This window comes from Ictidomys tridecemlineatus, chromosome 3, assembly GCF_052094955.1.
Source record: "Ictidomys tridecemlineatus isolate mIctTri1 chromosome 3, mIctTri1.hap1, whole genome shotgun sequence".
Taxonomy (NCBI): Eukaryota; Metazoa; Chordata; class Mammalia; order Rodentia; family Sciuridae; genus Ictidomys; species Ictidomys tridecemlineatus.
The window spans coordinates 206,770,484-206,792,588 of record NC_135479.1 but is presented as its reverse complement, the minus strand read 5'-3'; the positions used below and the strand labels follow the sequence as shown (position 1 = coordinate 206,792,588).

General features: G+C 36.9%; 2 protein-coding genes across 4 annotated transcripts in view; both read right to left on the bottom strand.

The window, feature by feature from the left end:
• The window catches only part of Mrps6 (mitochondrial ribosomal protein S6), a 65,964-nt gene that overhangs the window by 24,009 nt on the left and 19,850 nt on the right, over positions 1-22,105 (bottom strand). The window lies entirely within an intron of this gene.
• The window catches only part of Slc5a3 (solute carrier family 5 member 3), a 31,175-nt gene continuing 19,452 nt past the window's right edge, over positions 10,383-22,105 (bottom strand). For both annotated transcript variants that reach the window (XM_078044586.1, XM_078044587.1), the window contains exon 2: positions 10,383-21,441. In XM_078044586.1, the coding sequence (XP_077900712.1) occupies positions 18,945-21,101 (2,157 nt within the window). In that variant the 5' untranslated portion in view covers positions 21,102-21,441 and the 3' untranslated portion in view covers positions 10,383-18,944. The remainder of the gene's footprint in view (positions 21,442-22,105) is intronic.

Here is a 22,105-nt window from a genome sequence, read left to right as displayed (position 1 = left end):
GAATCATGGTTAACAGGCCATATACAATAAATACAGAGTAACTACTGAACAAAGACTTATCAGGCTCTAAAAAGTAGGGCAGTGGGAAGAAGAGGAAACAAGAATCAATACACACAAAGTGTACTAGGAAAATACTGTAATGTAGTGAAAACATGTCTCATTTTATAAGCCACTGTTATGTGGCTCTGCAAAAAAAAAAAAAAAATACACCAAATTCTGTAGATTTATAGTCCAGACTTAACAAGGGGTCACTTACTTGTTAAGGCTATAGAACCCTAAAAATTGCTAAATATATGATATTACATATTAAGTAATCAATATGGGGGAAATACACTTAAGAGATTTTATTGAAGAGCTACTTTAAGATAACTTGTATAGCACAAGTGAGTCTTACAGGACATACACACTCCTCTCCTCTAGCACAAAAGGGAGCAAACTGAATCATCTCTCATGGGCACACCAAATTCTGTGGGTATCAGAAAGGTAAATTGAACCTTATGAAACTACCATTATGGGCCAAGCAGGAACAGTCAAATATTGAACCTTTGTGGCTGAACTATTTATCTGGAAACATTCTTCTCAAAGCGTCTTTCCACAAGTTGCTTACTATAAAATCCTTCTCCAAAATATGTGAAGCAGCATATGATACAGACATGAAGACAGTCTATGAAGAATACTAATATTAGTATTAATACTAATAAAAGGCGAATGGAAACATAGGCAAGACTGAAGTGAAAAGGCAACCTTGCTTCAAGAACTCAGATGAAGAACTACTTCTGACTGTTGATTAGAGAAGGCCCTAAAAAATGAATGCCCTTTTGAGAGGTGCAAAGAGGGCCAGTTAGGGTATTCTCCAAGCAGGTCTGGCTAACACTGGGATAGGAGTACAGAAAGACGACTGACAGAATTTATACTTGGGGTAGAACTGATGTGAGTACCAGATTTGGTATGTGTAGAAGTTAAACTATTGCGTAAAAAGGCAATAGTTTAAAGTCTTCAGTTTCTTCACTCACTCACCTATAATGCTGATAAAAATAAACTTTCTGGACAGGCATGTTTATACTTTCAACCCTACCACATCTAAGAATTTAAGCAAACTATTATATCCATATACAAGGTTTCTGCTATAAAAATGTTCACCAAAAGTTATGAGGACAGTGAATACATAGAAATCTAGTTGTTCATTAATAAGAGGGATTCAATGAATTATTTTCATTCATTGAACAAGCAAAATGTTTTTATGTAGCCATTAAAAATCAATACATTGAAACTTGTATGTTCCATAAAAACATTTTAATAAGAAAAACAAGCATGTAGAATATACAGCCACATTTTCTTCCTAAAAAGAAAGCACTATATACACACATAGATGGAAAAGTGGCATGGAACCACCCAAATGTCATTACTCTTCCTTGGGTAGTAAACAAGAAGTCTTTTCTTTTGTAACACTTTGGGCTATTACCCGATTTATAATGAGCATCAAAAGGGTGTTTTAGAAACAAAACTTGTCAAAAACCTTCAATACATAATAATTATATACACTTATAGACTGTATGTACTCATGGGATTCCACTAATATACAATTTTGTGTCAGTTTTTTGAGTTTTAGTATATTTCAATACATATATACACTGTGTAATGATCAGATCAGGATAATTAACATATCCATCATCTCAAAGATTTATCATTTCTTCATGTTGGGAACATTCAATATCCATTCTTCTAGCTATTTTGAAATATACAATAAATTATTATTAACTTGAACCACACTGTGCTATAAAACTCTAGAACTTGAGCCTCCTATATATAATTTTATTTTTATACCTGATTACCAGTTTCTCTTTATCACCCCTGCCCCCACAATCTCCCTGAAATTCCCAGCCTCTACTATTCACCTTTACTGCAATAAACGTATAACAGCAGGTGTCTCTTTAATATCCTGTTGTTTTTTTCATTGGGATATATACTCAGAAATGAGTATATATACCCATAAAAACTCATAGTTTTTCTTAGTGAAGTATATTTTGATATCATATGGTAGTTAGCTGTCATTTTTTTAAGGAAACGCCATACCATTTTCCACATGGCTACACTAGAACCTTATTCCTCTGGGGGCAAATTTACTTTCCTTTAATTTTTTAAAGGTAAAATATTTTGTGAATTCTTGTAAGTCCCAGATCTACACCTAAACATTTAGAATTCATTGACTCCACATCCATAGAGCCTTGCACACTGGTACCTCTAGCATCATCAGTTGTGTTACAACTTCTTACTCTGTTTCTTGGGAAATCAGGAAAACTGGAATCTCAAAGTCAGGAGCTCAGAAATCACTGACTCTAGAATCCAAGCAAAACAAAGCATGTAACAGGACCAGGCATAGTCTGGCTCTGGCACTACAGTGGCCAATGAAGCCAAGGTGATAAGGAAAAAAGGAGGGGCTTGCCCATTCTAGGGCCATGCAGCTAGGAATAAGATTCTGGAGACCTGGGAAATACAACATGAAAATTCATTCTTTGGGGTATATGATAAAAATAAAAGAACTGAATTTTTTTAAAAAAAGGAAAAAAGAGCAACAATCTGATTACTAGTCCAGCAGCTGATCTGAGTTAGGCACAGATTAATGTTCTATTAAACTAAGGGTCAAAAATAAAATAGTCATAGTTTTTCATAGTGAGGTAATGGTTGGCTGAACTTGCAAATATAGAAGGTAGATAAAGTAACTTTATCTACAAGGCCAGTAAAATATCATAAACCAGACTTTCCCATCCAGGGGGCCCATGCAGCAAGCCCATGCTGAGCCAATCAGCATTGGTACTAAAATGCTAAAAATGAATAATTTAAAGAGCTACCACTCAGAACAAGAAGTCATGATTACATGAAATCAAACCTTGTATGAATTTACTAGTTGCCTGTTATTTGCCTAGAGTTAGCATTAATTTATGTAGTGCAACCACAATACAGTTTCTGGAGTCTCGAGCCAAAGCACATCATTTGGATATCATTTAAGGACAAGTTTTGGGCTCACTTGCATAAAACCAATCATTTCTTTCACAATTAAGTCAAAGGCAAAAGCCAAAGTCACAACGGAATTCCTCAGCACATGCTGCAATCAGCTGGGAACCTTACAAACATGAATGCTTTTAAATATTCTGCACCATCTGAAGTTACATTTTACACTTATATAGAACTATCCTGAGAATTCAAAAATTCTTGGCATTAAGACTTGTTAAACCAGGTGCAGTGGTGCATGCCTGTAATCCCAGTAGCTTGGGAGCCTGAGGCAGGAGGATTTTGAGTTTAAAGGCAGTCTCAGCAAAAGCGAGACACTAAGCAACTCTTAGTTGAGGCCCTGTCTCTAAATAAAATACAAAAAGACAGGTTTGGGGATGTGGCTCAGTGGTTGAGTGCCCCAGAGTTCAGTCCCAGTACCCTCCCCCCCCCCAAAAAAAAGACAAGTTAAAGCTCCTCAGGTGCACATATAAAATTATACTTAAAAAAAAATTTTTTTAGTTGTAGATGGACATAATACCTTTCATTTTATTTATTTATTTTTATGTGGTGCTGAGGATTGAGCCCAGGGTCTCACATATGCTAGGCGAGCGCTCTACCACTGAGCTACAACCCCAGCCCACAGAATTATATTCTTAATAGGACCTGGCTGGTCTCATCATTCCAAAGATGTACGAATCTGGCTTAACTAAACTTTAAAAAGGATTTTAAGCAATGATAGCTTCCAAATCTAACTTAAGGAATACTGCAGTAATCCCTGAAGGTGAAGTGGACAAATGGCAAACTCAATGGGTGACTACTGGTTCAAAATACCATTTCATTGGCTAGAAACAATGCCAAAATTAAGGCACTCATGCTTGCTGCTCTGAGGACATTCTCAAGTCCACAACCCTCTTACAGGGTCCATTTCTGTCCTTCCCACCTGCTTTCCAAAAGCACTTACAGATTAATAAAAGAATATGAGAAAAAGGAAGATTGGCAGGAGGCCTGGTTACTATGGCAGAAAGTAAATGAAATGCCAAAGCTTGTGAGCTGGTCAGCAGAGTAGGAATCAGGTAGACATTACTGAGCTACCTTTCTTATTGATTGCTCTCCTTCATCCACAATCCAGTCTCTTTCCTTCACTTCGGATTTTAGCCTCTTCACAAGCAGAAGGGAGGGGACAGTACTGATTCCTTTCTTTCAAAAGGAATGCCAGGGGAGATAAAGACTCAATCAGAGATTTGGACACATTTATAAGGAAATTCTATTGAGGTCCTGTGAATCTTCTAAATGCCAGGATAAGGCTTAAAAAAAACATCAGTTTGATAACTGGGTCAAGAGTTTTTAAAATATGTACTGACAGAGGGTCTGGGGATGTGGCTCAAGTGGTAGCGTGCTCGCCTGGCATGCGTGCGGCCTGGGTTTGATCCTAGGCACCACATACAAACAAAGATGTTGTCCGCCAAAAACTAAAAAATAAATATTAAAAAAAAATTCTCTCTCTCTTTAAAAAAAAAAAAAATGTACTGACAGAATCAGAAAGGTTCTGGCAAGAGTTAGATTGGCATGCCATGCTGAACAATGGACCCACAGTGGGTCCACCAACTAAGCCACTGTGGCAGTGCTTAAATTCAAGTGATAGGAAGAAAGCCGTTAATAGGGAAGTGGAAGGGTGCACAAGCACTAAAGAATTATAGGAATAAAAACATTCATCGAGATTCACCTACTTCATAGAAGTACTTGTAATCACCTAGCTATCTCTCATTCTATACATATCTTGCAAATATAATTATGGAGTCTATTTGTTTCCCTAAACAAAACTTCTTAAGGTTGCATTTTACTCCTCTTTACAAGATGACAGAAATGCAAAGACCCTGGCACACAGTATGTGTTCAATAAATTCTGATGAAAATTTCAAGTGAAAGAGTTGAGAAATGAACTGGGCTTGGTGCATGCCTATAATCACAGAGACTCGAGAGGCTGATGCAGGAGGATGGCAAATTTGAGGTTAGCCTCAGCAACTTAGCAAGACCCTGTCTCAAAAGATAAAAGACTGGCAATTAAAAAAAGAAAAAAGACTGGGGATGTGGCTCAGTAATATAGCACCCTGGGGATTGACCCCTACCAAAAAAAAAAAAAAAACAAAAAACTAAAATATATTGGTAACTTTTAATCCAAATGAAAGGGAAGGAAATACAAAATAAAGTCATAAAATATAAAATCTTCATTGCAAAGAGAAAAACTTTTCTTTTAAAAGACAGATGTATAATAAAGCTAATGCACAGCCTATTAGTTGAAACAGATGTGGAGTAAAGGACCGAAGAATAAAAAAAGTGAAAGATGAAAACAAAACTACAGTCAGTCACACTTAATGGTGCTTATAAATTTCTAAAATTCTCAGGACAAAATTAAAAACTCAATAACACGCAACTCCTAGAGTGTATAGGGAATGTTAGAGCAATAAAACCCAGATTCTGGAAAGTTATGAAAACTTCTGGAAACTGAGGCAGCAATCCTGAGGCCATTATAGGACCCAATAGGGGGTCTGACATAGAGTATGAGATTTCAAATGGGAACTGGAAAGGGAGCAAACCTAAGGGAATGGCAGTCTTCATTTTGTTGTTCTGATTTCTCATTTCCACAACCTAACGTTAGCAGTGTCTACTTAGAGTATTGAATTTAACTTGGAGACTTCAAGTGAAAAAGGACCAACTGCCTCAAAGTTGTCTAGGGATGGTAAGGATCTGAAATCTATATCCTGTGCTACACACTATGATTTGAATGTGTCCCACAAATTCCATGTGTTGGAAACTTAATCATTAAACTCATGCTAATATTTGGAGAGCCTTTGGGAGGTAAATGGATTACCATCGGAGTGGCTTTGGTATGTACGAGTGCTCTCTGGCTACCTTGCTCTATCTTGCCATGTGATGCCTTCTACCATGTCCTGATGCAGCAAGAAGGCCCTCACCAGATTGGAGGCATAGGGCAGATGCTGGCACCATGCTCTTGGACATCCCAGCCTCCAAAATCATTAGCTAAATCAATCTCTACTTTGTATAAATTACTGTCTAAATTATTTTGTTACAGCACCAGGAAATGAATAAGATAACATCCCAAAGAAGGAAGAAGAGTAAGCCTGATTTTAAATACTATGAATACATTTATTTCAAATAAAGGAAGGAAAAGATGACACTTCTGCAGTAAAATTTGGGATCAAAAGCCAGAGATAAAGCATCAAGAAGAAAACTCCTTAAAATTGGAACTCTCTGGGAAAAAAATGAGTGTTCTTGGGCAGCAGCACTAATAATTAATTCTATTTTATGTGGATAACGATTACATGCACTTGCTTCACAATTACAATTGATTCTTATTATTGTGTAATCCATGTTTGCCAATTTACCTATTAGAACTTATTTGTAACCTCCAAATCCATATTCCTAGCACTTTTGCAGCCAACTGTATGCATGCACACATGCAGAGTAGCATCTGTTGCACATAACCCCAGGTAGGGACAAGTAAGGCAGCATTCTAGTTTCAGTTCTCTCATACCATAAACAAATATCCTTTGCACAATCTTTGCAGTGCTACGGGATTTTTGCATTTGTGTGCTTTCGTTGGTGATTTCACTATTCACAACACCCAATTGTAGTGCTAAAGTGCCGTCTAGTGTTCTTAAGCACAAGGCTGTGATGTGGCTTCAGGAGATAAGTAAGCTTTATTCAAACATGCATTGCAGGGCTATTGGCCTTGAGCTCAATGCAAAGGAATCAACAATGTATGCTACAAATGCTGACTTTTAACAGAAATACACATAAAAAATGATTAAGGATGGATCAGGTAACAAAAATGAGCATGCAGGAATCTGGCCCTACATTTACCCAACAGGCAAGCATTCAGGGTCACAGTAAATTTGGAGAAATTAAGAACTACAAAAAATAATCAATGCACTACATCTGTGTCAGTTATGAATTGAGTATTTAAAGGTGATATTCATGCATTGCACAAAATAATCAATTATACAACTTCTAAGGCCTTTTTGATATGCAAACAGTCTTTACAGTTTTGCACTTAAAGAGAAAAGCAGAACTCTAGCACTCTAACTTAACTGGTAGTCAAAATGTTGTTTCAAGGAGGGCAGAAATGGGCAGTAAGTTCTGAAATTTCAACTTTCAAAGGCTAATTCAAGAGTGGACACCAGGACTTCCAGACAAGCTGTAGTACTGAACTCAAGCATCTAATGATGCCCCTCTAGAGAACCTACCAAAACTACCATAAAGAGATCATTTATCAGCTTTATTGAGGTAAAAGTGAAAAAAAATATTCCAGGCGTACAACATAATATCCCATTTTATATTATATATATATATCATGATTTTAAAGAAACAGCCCTACAAGAATGTGGGAAAGAGAGCTGGTGAGGTGGTACATGCCTGTAATCCCAGTGGCTCGGGAGGCCGAGACAGGAGAATCAAAAATTCAAAGCCATTCTCAGCAAAAACGAAGTGCTAAGCAATTCCGTAAAACCCTGGTTTAAATATAATACAAAACAGGGCTAGGAATATGTCTCAGTGACCAAGTGCCCTTAAGTTCAATACCGGGTACCTACCTCCCCACCACCCAAAAACAAGCAATAGTGGAGAAAACTAAGAATTAACCACATATACAACGTAGAATTCCTCGAATATCTGGGAGTTGATCTGAGCACCTTTGAAAGCAGAAGTATGGGACTAAACTACTCAGAATTGGCTGAAAGTTGAGAGGGCAATAGGATCCCTAGATGCATAGAAGTTTATTCTCTGGACTGGAGACCACTAGTACAGCCATAAAGTGGGAGTGCTATACCAAAAAGGGATTAAGGAAAAACACGGCATAGTGACTGCCAAGACCCCTCTGTTCTTTCCCCACTGACTCACAGAAAAAAAAAATGAATTTTTACCCTTCAGTTTAAAACGAATCAACAACTTCCTTTGGAGAATTTGACCCATTCTAAAGATAATGAAAGACCCTACAAACCACAAGACCATGAAAGCCAACTATTGAAGCTGATAAGCTCCATCGACACATTCAGAGCATTTTAAATTTGCCTTATTAAATATAAGCAGACGACCAAGGATCAGCACACATCTGAGGAAAGCCCAGTACAAAAGACCAACACAAACAAAAAATGGTCTTGGAATAAATAATGTAGGAGGGAAAAAAACTCCAGTGTCTTCAGATATGATAAGATACAACATCTATTAAACAAGAACAAGAAGCAATAAAGATTAAGGAAATAAAGGAGCTTAAAATTAAAAACCTGATAGAAATTGTTTAAAGAAAGTTTATAAACTCTCCTAGAAAGAGCACAAAGAAATGAAAATTACAAGATTTAACAAAACAGGGCTGGAGTTGTGGCTCAGCAGTAGAGCACTTGCCTAGCTTGTGTGCGACTCTGGGTTCAATCCTCAGCAACTCATAAAAATAAATAAATAACTACAACTAAAAAACAAATATAAAAAAATTTAACAAAACAAAGTACCAGTCTAGAAGGTCCAAGAAGTAAATAAAAATGGTTCCAAAAAGGAGAAAACAGAACGATTAGCCCAGAACTGAACTGCCATATTTTAAGAGACCACTAAGGCCAATTAAAAAAAAACCTTTCATTTAGGCATATTACAAAATTAGAAACGTAAAGACTAGAAGCTAGAAAAATACGGTCTTATGTTTACAATTTCAATATTTTTCTAGCTTCTAGTCTATGTATTTTGAAAATGCTTTCCAGTATAGAATTCTGTATTTGGCCAAACATTATTAGACATTCTAAAACAAAAAACATTAATGGCAACGAGTTACAGGATTGAGGGTGGGAGGGAATGTTAATATCATAGTTGGAGAAAATATGAACACAGAATGAGGAAAAGCTAAAAAGAAACCTCTGGTGCTAGCTAGAGCTTCAGTCATCAGTAGCTCCATACACGGAGAGAGCAGCCATGACATCCCTGTGGCAGTGAGCATATCCAGACCATTCCCTACTAAAGGCCTCTCTGACTAGGGCAAGGAAAGGACAAGATGAGCCTTCACTGCTTATTGTGTTGGAAAATAAGAAGTACACTGATGGAAAAATGTCACAAAGAACACAAAACTTTTGCCCTGAAAAGTCTCATTTGCTAACTGTGCAAACATTTGAACAAAATGATTATAATCCATTATAACCCATTGAATAAAATAATTGAGGAATTTATACTGACAAGTACTCAGGCAAAAGAGAAGCTCTTGAGTTCAGTATGACCAAAGAAAAAAGAAAAATAGCCATTTTATACCATCAGTATAACTTAGGCAAGAATTATACAGCCATACTAACTAGATAGTTCAAGTTTGATGAGGAATAGATTGCTTTTTAATGCCCCCACATAATTTTCCCACAAATTACTTATTACCAAGGGGGAAAATGGCAGTTTCACAGTGGAGAAACCTGATAGACAACACCTTAATCAAGTATCAAAGTTAATGTGAACAATGGGACATGACATCACATGTCCCCAGTGTGAAGTTTTGAGGACACATCAATTACATCATACTCCTACCACAAATGTAGTCTCAATCTAATTGTGAGGAAGCAAATAAATCCAACTCAAGGAGAGACATTCACAAATGACTAGCCTATACACTTTAAAAACATCAATACCATGAAAGACAAAGGCCAAGGAACTCTTCTAGATGAAAGGAAACAAGCAACATAGAGCCAACTGCTATGGACTACAAGTTCCCAGGTTGGGGATGTAAGCTCAGTGATAAGAGTTCTTAACTAGCATGTGCAAGGCCTTCAGTTGGATCTCCAGCACCAAAGGGGAGGGAGGAGGAGATGTTCCTAAATCAACCATACTGGAACTAGAAATATCTGAATAGTCTAGTCTTTGATTAAAAATCACTTTTGCCTTCCAGATTTTGATAACAAGTAACTGCCCTTGTCTCAAAAAATATACCCCAAAGAACTTATGAAGGGGAGAATTATGTCTGCAAATGGTTCTTTCAAAAGTTCTGGAAAATGTATAAGAATAGCAAAGCAAATGTGGCAATATTTACTAGTGAATTTGGATAAGAGAATTCCTAAATTCTTCCTTCATTCTTACAACTTTCCTATAACTTGAAATTATTTCAAAACTTGAAGTGGAAGAATAGTTTTACTTAATCCATGTTTTATATGTAATTCTATTCTCAGCCAATACTTGTACATCAGTGTTTATAAAGGATAAAAGTGACAATAACCTACAGGGGCAAATTCACTGTAAACCACTTATAAGCCAAGAGAATAAGAAATTGAGCCACAACCTCTTCAACTTTTGAGACATAACACACTGTCAATGGGGGAGGGGGGTTTGATGTATTCATACTGAAAATACTCACTCAAAAACAATGTAAATTTTTCGTTTTATTCAAAGTTGGTACAGAAGTGCTAACAATTCCATAAAATAATTACTACACTTCAGTTACAGGACAAAATACCACAGAAAGGAATGTACTTTTGCAAGAAATGTAGTTCATCTTCCAAATACTTCTGAAGGCTAATGCAGCAGCTGGCAAAATAACACACAGTACACAAAGAACAGTGTATTTTACAGAGTCAGTAATGAAAACTGACAGCTCTTTTAGCAGATATGCTTCATTTTTTTTTTCATTTTTAAACAACAATAACACTTTTTAAAACACTTTAAACCAAGATCATATGTCTACAATTTTAAAAAATCAGATTGTATACAGTGGAATAGTCAGGTTAGAATTGTCAGGAATGGTTAACAATTTTAAATCTACAGTTTCAATTGTTTTCCTTTCAATATGGAAGTAACCTGATTTATACTAAATTCTATTTTCTTAAAACATTGCACAATGGAACAGACCCAGTTAGCCAAACTTTAAGACAAAAAAGCTGTGAACAATGAAGGGCAAATTGGAAATTAAGTTTACAATCAAAGACTCACTCAAAATGAATGTTCATCAACTTCACTTATAATTACATTTGACCTACAATACCTGACTAAAATGATACATGTACACAATACACACTCCCCAGGTCTCTTACAGAAAATGTGAACAAAGCATAATAGGCAGGACACTGGGAGAAGCATTTTTCAATGCAGATATCTTTTAAAAATGCATTAATACTTACATATCAAAATTACTAGATAAAAGCAGCAGTATTCTGCTGACATTTGGCTTAAAAACAAAGGAATGAATGAAGCAATTTCACAGGATATTATTAGAAAAGGAATTGGTTTTCTTCTTGAAGAAGACTACTAACTTTTGCACAGCAACTATTTTTGATATCCATCTTATCAAAAAAGAAAAAAAAAGCACTGAGAAGCCTAACATAGTTCATATCATAATTGCCGACACAGTCTGGACAGAACATGGGATGTCCAATCAGAATGGGCAAACCCCTGCTCTATTTATGAGCTCTGCTGGCAATCTATAAACTGAAGCAATAATGGCAGGGGAAAGCAGGGGAACAGATTCCATACCATTATCTGACACTAAAGTAATATGTCATTATTAAAAAAAATAAAGCTTTTGCATTTTAACAACCCCACAGAAAACTCCATGAGCAAGATTTGTTGATCCGTTTGCCACTTAAAAGTCAGATCTCACAGTGAAATTAGGCAATTCTAATTATACATATTTACACCACTAGGACTACTTTTCACCTAGGCTAATTAAAGCAGTCTTCCATGGAATTATAAATGAAAGATATTTCTGCCAAAAGTTTTTTCAAAAGCATCCTTTCATAAAGTTTTTATAAACTAGTTTAAATTTAAAGGTATAGGATACACAATCTATAGAACTAACAGGTTACAACTGTTTTGCATTATTACATACTGCTAAGCCAAGCACGGTCCTCGAGCCTTTCCAGTTTCCTGTTCTTCTGGCACTCCTCTTCCTGCAGAGCTCAAGCCTAAGGTTTTACATTCTAAAGAAATGTAGGTATACACCTGCCTGGCTTTTAGCTGGAGGTAGGAATCTCTCCCTCCAGTGTTCAGGTTAACTCTTCCAAAACATGTCACAATAGTCTATATCAGCTACATTCTAAACAAGCTTTTCTCTAAGAAGATAAATACACAAAACAGAGGAGAGAGACGGAACAAGGTAATCAGTCACTCCTATTCTGAGAGTTGTATCTTGACATGGGCAAAATTCAAGATAAAGCTATTTATTCGTTCTTGGCAAACAGGGATTGGGAAATGCATTAAGTTGGAGCAAGATAAAGCCAACTGTGAAGTGGAACATCATTTCATCTTTCATGCGTACATTCACAGATTTCCTCTAATCTGGTCTTGAGGAAAACAATGGGACAGGTGAAAGACTCATTCAGACTATGGGTACCATTATGAAAAGCAAAGTAGTTCATTTGGCAAATCTGTCTTAGACTTAGTTTGATGCTTGGAACTCTTGGATCAAATTCTCCTCAGTTAAAATGAAGCAAAGTCAAGCATGTGAAGAAAGTAAAAGGTCACTTCATCTCTCACAAATCTACATAAAAACTAAAGTAGTATTTGCCCTATTAAAATGTTAACTTCTCCAGGGTTTAGAGCATTTTTGTTCATGAGAGGTAATATTTCCTCAAGATTTTAAAAATTCCAATGGCTCTACAGCTTAAACCAGAAGGCTGTCACCTGTTCTACACACCAAAACTCTAAAAATCTGTCCCTATTTCTTTAGTTTCAGAACTTGGGATTGAACCCAAAGATCCCAATTTTGCTAGAAACACCCAAATATAATCCCAGTACTCCTGATATTCTCTCCCTCTTCCAAAGCAGTACAAACTTATCCAGATTATTATTTTGAATTTCTTCTCAGGACCCACCTATAACAGATGCCTCATTGTCCCGGGCTATCAATATGTGGTCCTCATCACAACAAATACTTGATGGGTTCCAGGACTGGCACTTGTGGGTTAAAGAGAACACTATCAGTCTTGTGCTTTCTACGTGTGGAGACACGCGTTATACTTTAACATGATTTTGTGCTTTCTATGGACTTTTAGTTTTTTCTCTATCATAGAATATGAACTGTTGTCACATGTTCTCAGATTTACTTATGGAACCTATAATGGATTAATGATAAAACCGAAAGAATTATATAACTTTAAATTTTCAATTATGGATATAAAAGCAAATAAAGACAAATAACATTAAGCAGCAACACAAATGTCCAGCTAACTTGTTTCCCTGAACCTAAAACTTGCATGAAATGTAAATGAGAGGTTTTTTTGTTTTGTTTTTTAATGCTCTTTACTAGTTACACTAAAACTGAAGGAGTAGTACCAAAGAAGAATTTTCTATAAGAAAAGGAAAGGTGAAAACTAACAGAGTCAATACTGGTAACCAGAAGGCACTAATCCAAACACATCAATTTCAAGAGTTATACTATGAAATACCATGTAATGGCCTTTGACAAGTGGGGATTTCATTAATAGCAATAAGCCTAATTTCAATTTCTAATTATCATACCAAAAAAGTAAATCACTAATGAACTTATAGAAGTACAGGCCACACTGATAACTAAATACTTCTTTATCCAGAAGCACTAAGGAATAGTGTAAATTCACCAAAATATAATTAGGTTGTGGATATCTACTATCAACTTGTGCTGTTGCAAAAAAAAAAAAAAATCACTATGATGTATGTGACTTCCCTTATCAGCAGAGTTCACTAAACATAAACTGTCTTGAAGTGCTTGGGAGGGCTTCATTTATTACAGGCTGTAGTTATGGCATAGTGCTTTTCTCCTTTTTGGAGGAGAGCAAAACCACTTTCCTGTACTAGAAATCTGGGACCAATACATATTATCCTGATTTGTTCTTCAAGCTAGTCACTTTTTCCAGCACACCTGTCTTCAAACATGCTGCCAGCCCAAGTAAGTAAATTCAATTAAGGTTACTGGTTTTAATTCAACAACTGCCACAGATCATGTATGATACTCCACTTACAGAGTATAGCACATGAGATTAATAATGATACAAACACACCAAACCCTTTCTGTTCATTTTTAAGTAAAAGGTTGTCAAAGTTATGGTTGTTGGTTACCAGATACATGAGGTAGGTACCTACCCCAAAACCACCAACCAAAGGAGTTGAGAAAGAAACACAAATGATATCAATTTCACATTTTTTAAAGGTGAATCAGCAGTGTAAAATCTTATTCCCAGAATTAAAAAGTAAAATAAATTTACACAGCTAAGTGAATGATGTGGAACTCAGTGCTGACAAAGTTTATTACTTAGAAGCTTAGCCTAATTCTCTTCTAAAAGTCCAAGTAGTATTCCATAAGAATCTGATAATTAAAAAAAAAATTTAAAAGAAGTGATCTTAATGAGGAAAAGGGTCTGCAACACTGAATTAAGTCAACCAATTCTAATATTCAAAAGATTACTTCTTATACGATCCAGTCTCATACCTGTCAGTGCAAAAGGTTTCTTGATATGCTGACTAGTTCCAAAATTTTACCTTTATTTACTGCAAGAATAATTTGGGTTTTTTTTGGCATTAAAGTAAACTCCATTGTTTCTGCATTCTGACCCCACTGTCATTTCAAAGGTACTCATGAATTTTCACTATTGTTCTCTAATTTTTGAGATGGAGTTTTGAGAATAAAATAGTCATGAACCATTAGTGCTTTTATCATTTAGTCAACACAAATCTGAGACAATTTGTCAAGAATTAACATTTTAAGTTAATTAAGATTTATAATATACAAAGTATTATTTGGATCTAAGTCCTCAATACTGGGGGAAAAGGACAGTAATTAAACACCAAGACAGTATGCCTGAAAGTGAAATAAGCTGACCAAAGAGCAAAATATTAATTTGTTGAAAGAAAGCTGAAATATTAAAGAAGCAATGTGAATAAAGAGAAAAAGACCAATCTCTCAGAATGGTAAGGAGATAAAAACAAACACATTGATATATGCCACTGTAAAATCCCGTTGGGCTAATATCAACCTATGAAGTGACTTAAGCACCTAAGCACCTGGCTAATGAAAAAATCTTGAATGCTAAAGCCTACAAGTTAACACTATCAAATCCCATTCTAACCTCTAATGTTAATAAATTTGTATTATATTCAACATTAGGCTGGATCTTTATACACGGATACCCCAATTTATAAGGGGAGTGGCTTAATTAGCTGATAGCCAAGATGCTTCAAGATCTAGAATGCAATGAATATGACTCTAAGGCTATAAATTAAGCTAATATTTGTAGTTTACCAACTATCCACATCTGTATCACCCAAGTACTTATTGATATCCTACTTAATAGTTTTCCTGATTTCTTAGGAAAATTCTGTCTTGGCAAGGCTCCACAGTTACATAATCTAAGAGGAATGGCCTTAGACATATCTGTCAACCCAAAACCTAGGGAATGGTGAGGTGTCATTACCAGACATCCATATGGTCCCTTTCCAGTCATCAAACTTCTGATGAAAATGAGTTAGGGAAAACATAAGGTAATGAGTAAGCCTAATACTGCCAGGTGGGAATGTTGAAGGACCTAACCCTTTAATGGCTAAAAATACAGCTGGTTTATTTGGTAGAAAAGGGTGAGAATACCTTCTATATTAAATGACATTGAAAGAGAGGAGAAGATCCATGCACCTAATATAGAGAAAAAAGCTGTGGACTGCCAATGGAGAAACATAAAGACTCTAATTCTCCAGACAAGACTTTTAACCCTCTGCTTAGCTTCAGGTTATACTGAGTAACCGTCCCACCCAACTCTTAAAATAAAAAGTTTCTCAGAGTGATGGGTCCTTTCTAATTGCTTGAGGTGCCATTCCTAAGAGCTACTGGCTACATGATCCTGGCCAGCCTCTCTGGGTAAAAAGACAATGGATCCTTTGAGCCAAGAGGAAAGGAAGCCCCAGAGAGCAGATCTCTTAAATTTGGGTCAAAGGACACAGAACCACTGCTACTGCTTTCTAAAGGCAAAAGTGATCACCTCTCTCTTGGGGTGGCAAGACAGAATCTAAAAGACAGAGAAACTAGAGGCTCCACAAAAAAAGCAAACTATCCTTTTGCATATCTCTGTAGTAAGTCCTTTGTATCCAATCTGGATACAAAGACTGCCTGAGAAGACAAAAATTTAAGAGCGGGGAAACACATTTTGCAGCTGATTTGGTGGCATTTTTCTCTACCTTTGAAGACCAGTATTCTCACCTCATTCTGATGGTTAGCTACTATTTTAGTCAGTATAATATCACTTGGTCAATTCTAAAACTTAACTTGAACAAATATAAAAATATACACATTAAGGTCTAGAGACCAATGTCATCTTTTATGACTCATTTACTCAGTACAAAGCAGGAACATTTTGCTAGCTTAAGACAGTCCATATGTCATTTCCTAGGAATAATCATTCTAATGAAGACTGAAGATTAGACCCCTGAAATAAAGCTGCCATCAGCAATTCACCTATCTATTCAAACACATTATTTATTACTGGGAAACAATGAAGAGGACAAAGCTTCAGGGAATTCCGTCTAAATAAAGTGATGTTTATACTGGCAAGAATAAAGAATTCTAATGGATACACTAATAGTCATTCTTTATTTACAAACATTAGTAATCTAAACTTGACCTACTGCTATACATACACCAACAGACACAAGATGATGTATTCTATGTATCATACTAAGACAACAGCAGAGATTGGGGGTGGGACGGCCTCGAATACTCCAAAGCACTAGGACCTAACATGAAATCAAGGGTGGGGATCTACATAAATATCTCCTATTCACTTATTGATAAATAAATAGAAGAGAAGCAATAGGAAGGCTACCCAGCCAATGTGTCAATTCTCACTGCTGAGTTACACAGCAGTATGTTCAAAGAAAATGTTAATTCGTACAGCTTAATGCCAATTTGGAAAACCCAAGATCCTATTACTTTTCCAAATACCAAAAGGTTGTCCCAAAGGAAGAACACTTACTTTAGGAAAAGCACAAACCATGGACAAATCATTTGTCTTGACAAATGTAGAGTCCAGATTTGGAGACCGGATTTCTGTTCTTCTGAAATAGGTTTTCTAACCTTGAACATGTCACAGCCTCAACCTCCATACAAGGAAAGGATGGTCCCTATCTATTTGATCCCCAGATAAACCTTAAGAATGAAATTGAGAAAAAAAAAAAAATTCTACAAGGCACTCTTAAGCGCTTTAGAAATACATGCTATTCATACATGAATTACTTTTTCACCTACAGACTCAGTCCATCAAAAAGCTTCCTGATGATGGGAAGACATTATACCTGATAATTTCTGAAATCAACTTTGGACTAATCAAGTCCATCAAAAACAAATTAGTTTATACGCTAAAAAATTTCAAAGTCATCAGGACTGAGTTTTGATTCAAAAATCTATGAAAGTGTCTATAAAAGTAATTTTCCTAAAGAATACAAGCTTAATAAAAATCATGCAATTTAAAAAGTATTAGTTTAAAGATAGTCAAAGAAAGTAGATACAATTAGTTTTCTTATTTTTCAGGGAGGAAAAAGGACAGTGCTGAGGACATAGAGCTATATCCCCTGCAAAGCTCTTCTCTAACATCAGTCCTCTTCCTCACTAAGGAAAAATAGATTCCCACCTGTGGATGATGCAACTGGGTAAACCATGTCAAGATAAGGATCCTATAATTACACAAGTCCTATAATTTCCTCCACAAGTACAGTACTAAACCAAGAAGTTCTTGTTTATGGCATCACTTAAACATGCTATCCATCCTACAAATAATCTACCAATGGCAAGTGTGCACTCTGAGTTTTCCGGTACTAATGGCCAGTTTGCACTGAAACATCCTTACATGCTCACAACAAGATGTACAGGCTGTGTACAGATGGTAAATCTTTTGAGGAAAAAATACAAAATAAAAAAAAATTATCAAGAATGCAGTATGATCTCAGAATTAAATTTTCCCTTGCTATATCATGATAACCCAGCAACACAAAAAGCAGTAAAAACGTTTGTTCAAGATACTGTACAAACCTTCCAACTCAATCTACTGGGTTTTTAACTAATAAAGAATGTTATCAAATGACAAGGAAAAAAAAAGTCAAATTCATTGAAGTATGATTAATCATCTGCTTGACAAAGCTAATCAAACACTGCTTGGAAGCTGGTAATTCTCAAACTACATAAAAACACCTTAATTTGGTCAAAAAAGGTGGGGATCATCAGTAACATTTATTTTACTTCCCCCCATAATCATTAATACAATTTGAATATGTAACTTTATAAACAGACGGTGTTCATTATGTGGTTCATTAAACTTCAGTGAAAAGTAGGAAAAAACAGGTGGGGGAAGAACCGGATCAACCCACACCCCCAACATTCCACATACAGGTGGTACAAAAATACCTACAGAATAACATTCTTCCTCTCTTTTGGCAATCAATCCACAGTCACACACAAAAATTAACCTGGCAAACTAACCTGTCTTGAAATACATACCACACATTAGAGTTTCAGAACATAATTGATTATACAACATGTAAAATTCAGTTATTGTATTTTTAAATGGTAGTGCGAATTACGGAGACAGAAAAAACTTAGAAATGAGCAAATCTTCTACTTCAGCATTAAGGTCTACCAAGACCTGGCAGTGCAGACAATATCTTATTCATGATACCTTAACATTTATTATGCGCTAAGATATCTGAGAATAATTGGTCTCTCTTTACTTTGGTATGGAAATTTTTAAACCACATTTTTTTTTTTTAACTTTTCAGTCTGTTTTGCTTCATTTAAAAGTTGAAGATTTACTTTAATCCATGTCTGGGAAAATAAAGTCTTGCAAATAGATGATTTTCTGCTAAGTAAAATTTGGCTAAAACCTACAGCGTAAACAATGCCTGAGAGATGCAACAGTTACATAATTTTTTTCCAAAGACCAGTATTAAGTTAAATGTCTCATCATATCCTTAAGTTCATATGGAGAAATAAACAAACATGAAAATTCCAAGAGAACACACAGCAAAAAGTCCAATATTTAGTATGACTTTAACTTGTGGAGTCTCTTCTAACATTTGTAAACAGACAGCCTCCTCCTCCATCAAGTCTCTGAGACTCCTCTTGCTGATGCTCTTACTTTTAAAGCCACAAAACCAGTCTATGAACTTCCAGTACCGGCTTCTATCCTCTGTTTCTTTCTTTCTCTCTTTCTCACCCATGAGAGCCGCTTGCCCATTGGAATAAGTATCTACCGGTGTTTCTGCCTCTGAATGACCCAAGGAAGCCACAGGGTTACCCTCCTCTCTGCAGGTCACCAAAAGATTGACATCTTCAGGCTGAAGGCCCTTAATACTATCTTCAGATTTCCCATTGGGAATGACATGGATGATGGCCTCACTGTTCTCACTGCATCGCAGAATGCTCTTCTCCTGCATTTTGTATGGTTCATCTTTCTGAGAGCAGCTTTCCTTTGTCACCAGGTTCTTCTTAGACCAAAAGGTGGTGGTGCGAATCTGTTCCTTTGTGGGAGGTGGCGTGAGAAGGCTGACAATTACAGTAATGAGTCCTGTGACCCAAAACAATGCCGTGGCCACGTACATATAATGGATGTCTTTGATGAAGCCTGGTCTATTATCAGGTTGGTCACACTCCGGGGCACGGTAGGCAAAGGCCAGTATCAAACGGACTGCTCCAAGAACAAAGCCAGCCATTCCACCATAGAAAGCCCCTTGTTCATTGCAGCGCTTCCAGAAAATCGCCAAAAGGAATAGGGCCGCCACTGGGGGGGTCAGGTAATCTGCTACCTCCTGAATGTAAAGGTACATCTGGCCACCTTGCATCTCCACAATGATTGGTACCCATGCTATGCTGATCACCACCATAAAAGCCACAAATATCCTCCCCACAATCATTAGTTCCCGGGAGCTTGCACTCTTGCGGATGAGTTTGTACACATCAAGAGTGAATATAGTACTGGCACTGTTAAATATAGAGTCCAAGTCACTCATTAGAGCTGCAATCATCACAGCCATCATCAACCCCCGAAGGCCCACAGGAACAAGCTTCATCACCAGGCGTGGGTAAGCAATATTGGAGCACCCAGCTCGGCTTCCACACACTTGCATGCAGTGCTCTGGGTTGATGCAAGCTATATCATCAGTAAACAGTATCCTGGAAATCATTCCTGGGACAACTATGATAAACATTGGCAGAAGCTTCAAGAAGCCAGCCATAAGAGTAGAGCCTTTGGCGTGAGCAATGTTTTTGGCTGCCAGGACCCTTTGTACGATGACTTGGTCAGCACACCAGTACCACACTGAGGCTGGGGTCTGCCCAAGGATGAATCCGGGCCATGGAACATCTTCATCTGTTGGATCCCGCAACATTTTTAGGGCTTCTTTCTTAGGGTTGACGTTACAAGAATTTGTGTTTGATAGGTTGTATGTCAACAAGATGGAAGGGATATTAGGTGAGGCCAACATGTACCTTCTCTTAACTTCCTCAAACCCACCAATCTCCATCATGCTAATAATCATAAGTGTGAGTGCCCCAACAATCATGAGCAGAGCCTGCAGAGTGTCTGTGTAGATAACTGCAACAAGGCCTCCGGTGACAGTCAGCAAAGCAGTCATACCAATGAGCAGGATGACAGACACATAGAGGTTCCAACCCAAAGACTCCTGGATAAAGAGGGCACCCGAATACAGATCCACTGAGAGCTTGGTGAAGATATAGAGAATCAGAGACAGGGCTGCAAAATAGACCTGAATCCTATGGCCACCAAATCGCTTGGACAAGTATTCAGGCATGGTGTATACCCCCGACCGGATGTAAATTGGGATGAAAACCCATCCCAAAAGTTGCAAAAGCAGTAAGGCATTGAATTCCCATGCGCCCACTGCAAATCCACTTGCAGCTCCAGATCCTGCCAGCCCAATGAAGTGCTCACTCCCAATATTGCTCACAAACAGAGAGGCACCAATTGCTACCCAGGTCATAGAGCGCCCCGCCAGGAAGTATCCACTCACGGTGCTTCTATTAGATTTCCACATGGCAAAAAAACCAATGCACATCACCAGGATAAAATACAGGGCCACTATGGCAATGTCTGCTGTCTCCAGAACAGCCCTCATTCTGGTAACTCGTGAATAAAAGCGTCCAAATGACAGAAGTGTCCAACTTTTTATTTACTTATTAGTAACCTCAGCCAAGTCTGTAAACCATACGTGAACTGGACTATACAGAGCAACACAGCAGGTCAAAGTCTTTGTCCTTTGGTTTGCTGTCTTGATGGTGGTGGTTGTGATAAACTTTGAAGGAGACAGTTTAAATTTTCCTCCGCTTCTTAATTGGGATTTGAGAACTTAGCTCGTACTCTTAATCCACACTCCACAAGACCATCAGCATTTACTCAGGTGCTGGAGGAGAAATTCTGAGTTGCAGCTAAGTCTAGTGAAGCCTACTGTACCAACCCTGCAAGGCAGCAAAGACAAAAGACAAAGATTGAATTAGAGGAGGGTCTCACCAAGGGATGAGGAAACTTTCAGTCGAGCAAACACGGCGCAACAAGACATTTTTTTATAAAAAGAAACAAAAGCTTTAAAAACACACTTTAATTCCACAGCAAGGATCGATCTATACTATCACAACTAATACTTAAAAGTGTGAATATTCATCATTTTGAACTAAAAACAAAAATTCATCCATCTCGTAACTAAGTGGCCTAAATTCTCCAGCAAGTAACTTTGTATCACATTGTCCTTTCTTGTCTTACTGTAGCAGTCTCAGCTTGGAACAGGAATGAAATCATAAAGCACCCTAAAGAGAAGGGAGTACTAATTACTATAATAAGGGTACCAAAGAGAATCTTCAAATACTGTGAATCTCAAGAATATTTGGGACTAACTTTTTGGCCAGTTAGGGTCCTGGATAGAACAGCAAATGTGTTTGCTTGTGAGTATCTCCTCCAGAGAATTTAAACACATAAAATCAAGTATTACTCAGTTTGTGCAAACTGTAAATGTATATAGTTATCACATAATAACCTGGAACTTGAAACACCTAAAGGGAAACAAGATACTCCACACAGAAAAAAACTGGAAACTACAACTGACAAAACAATCCTAACATTTTATTC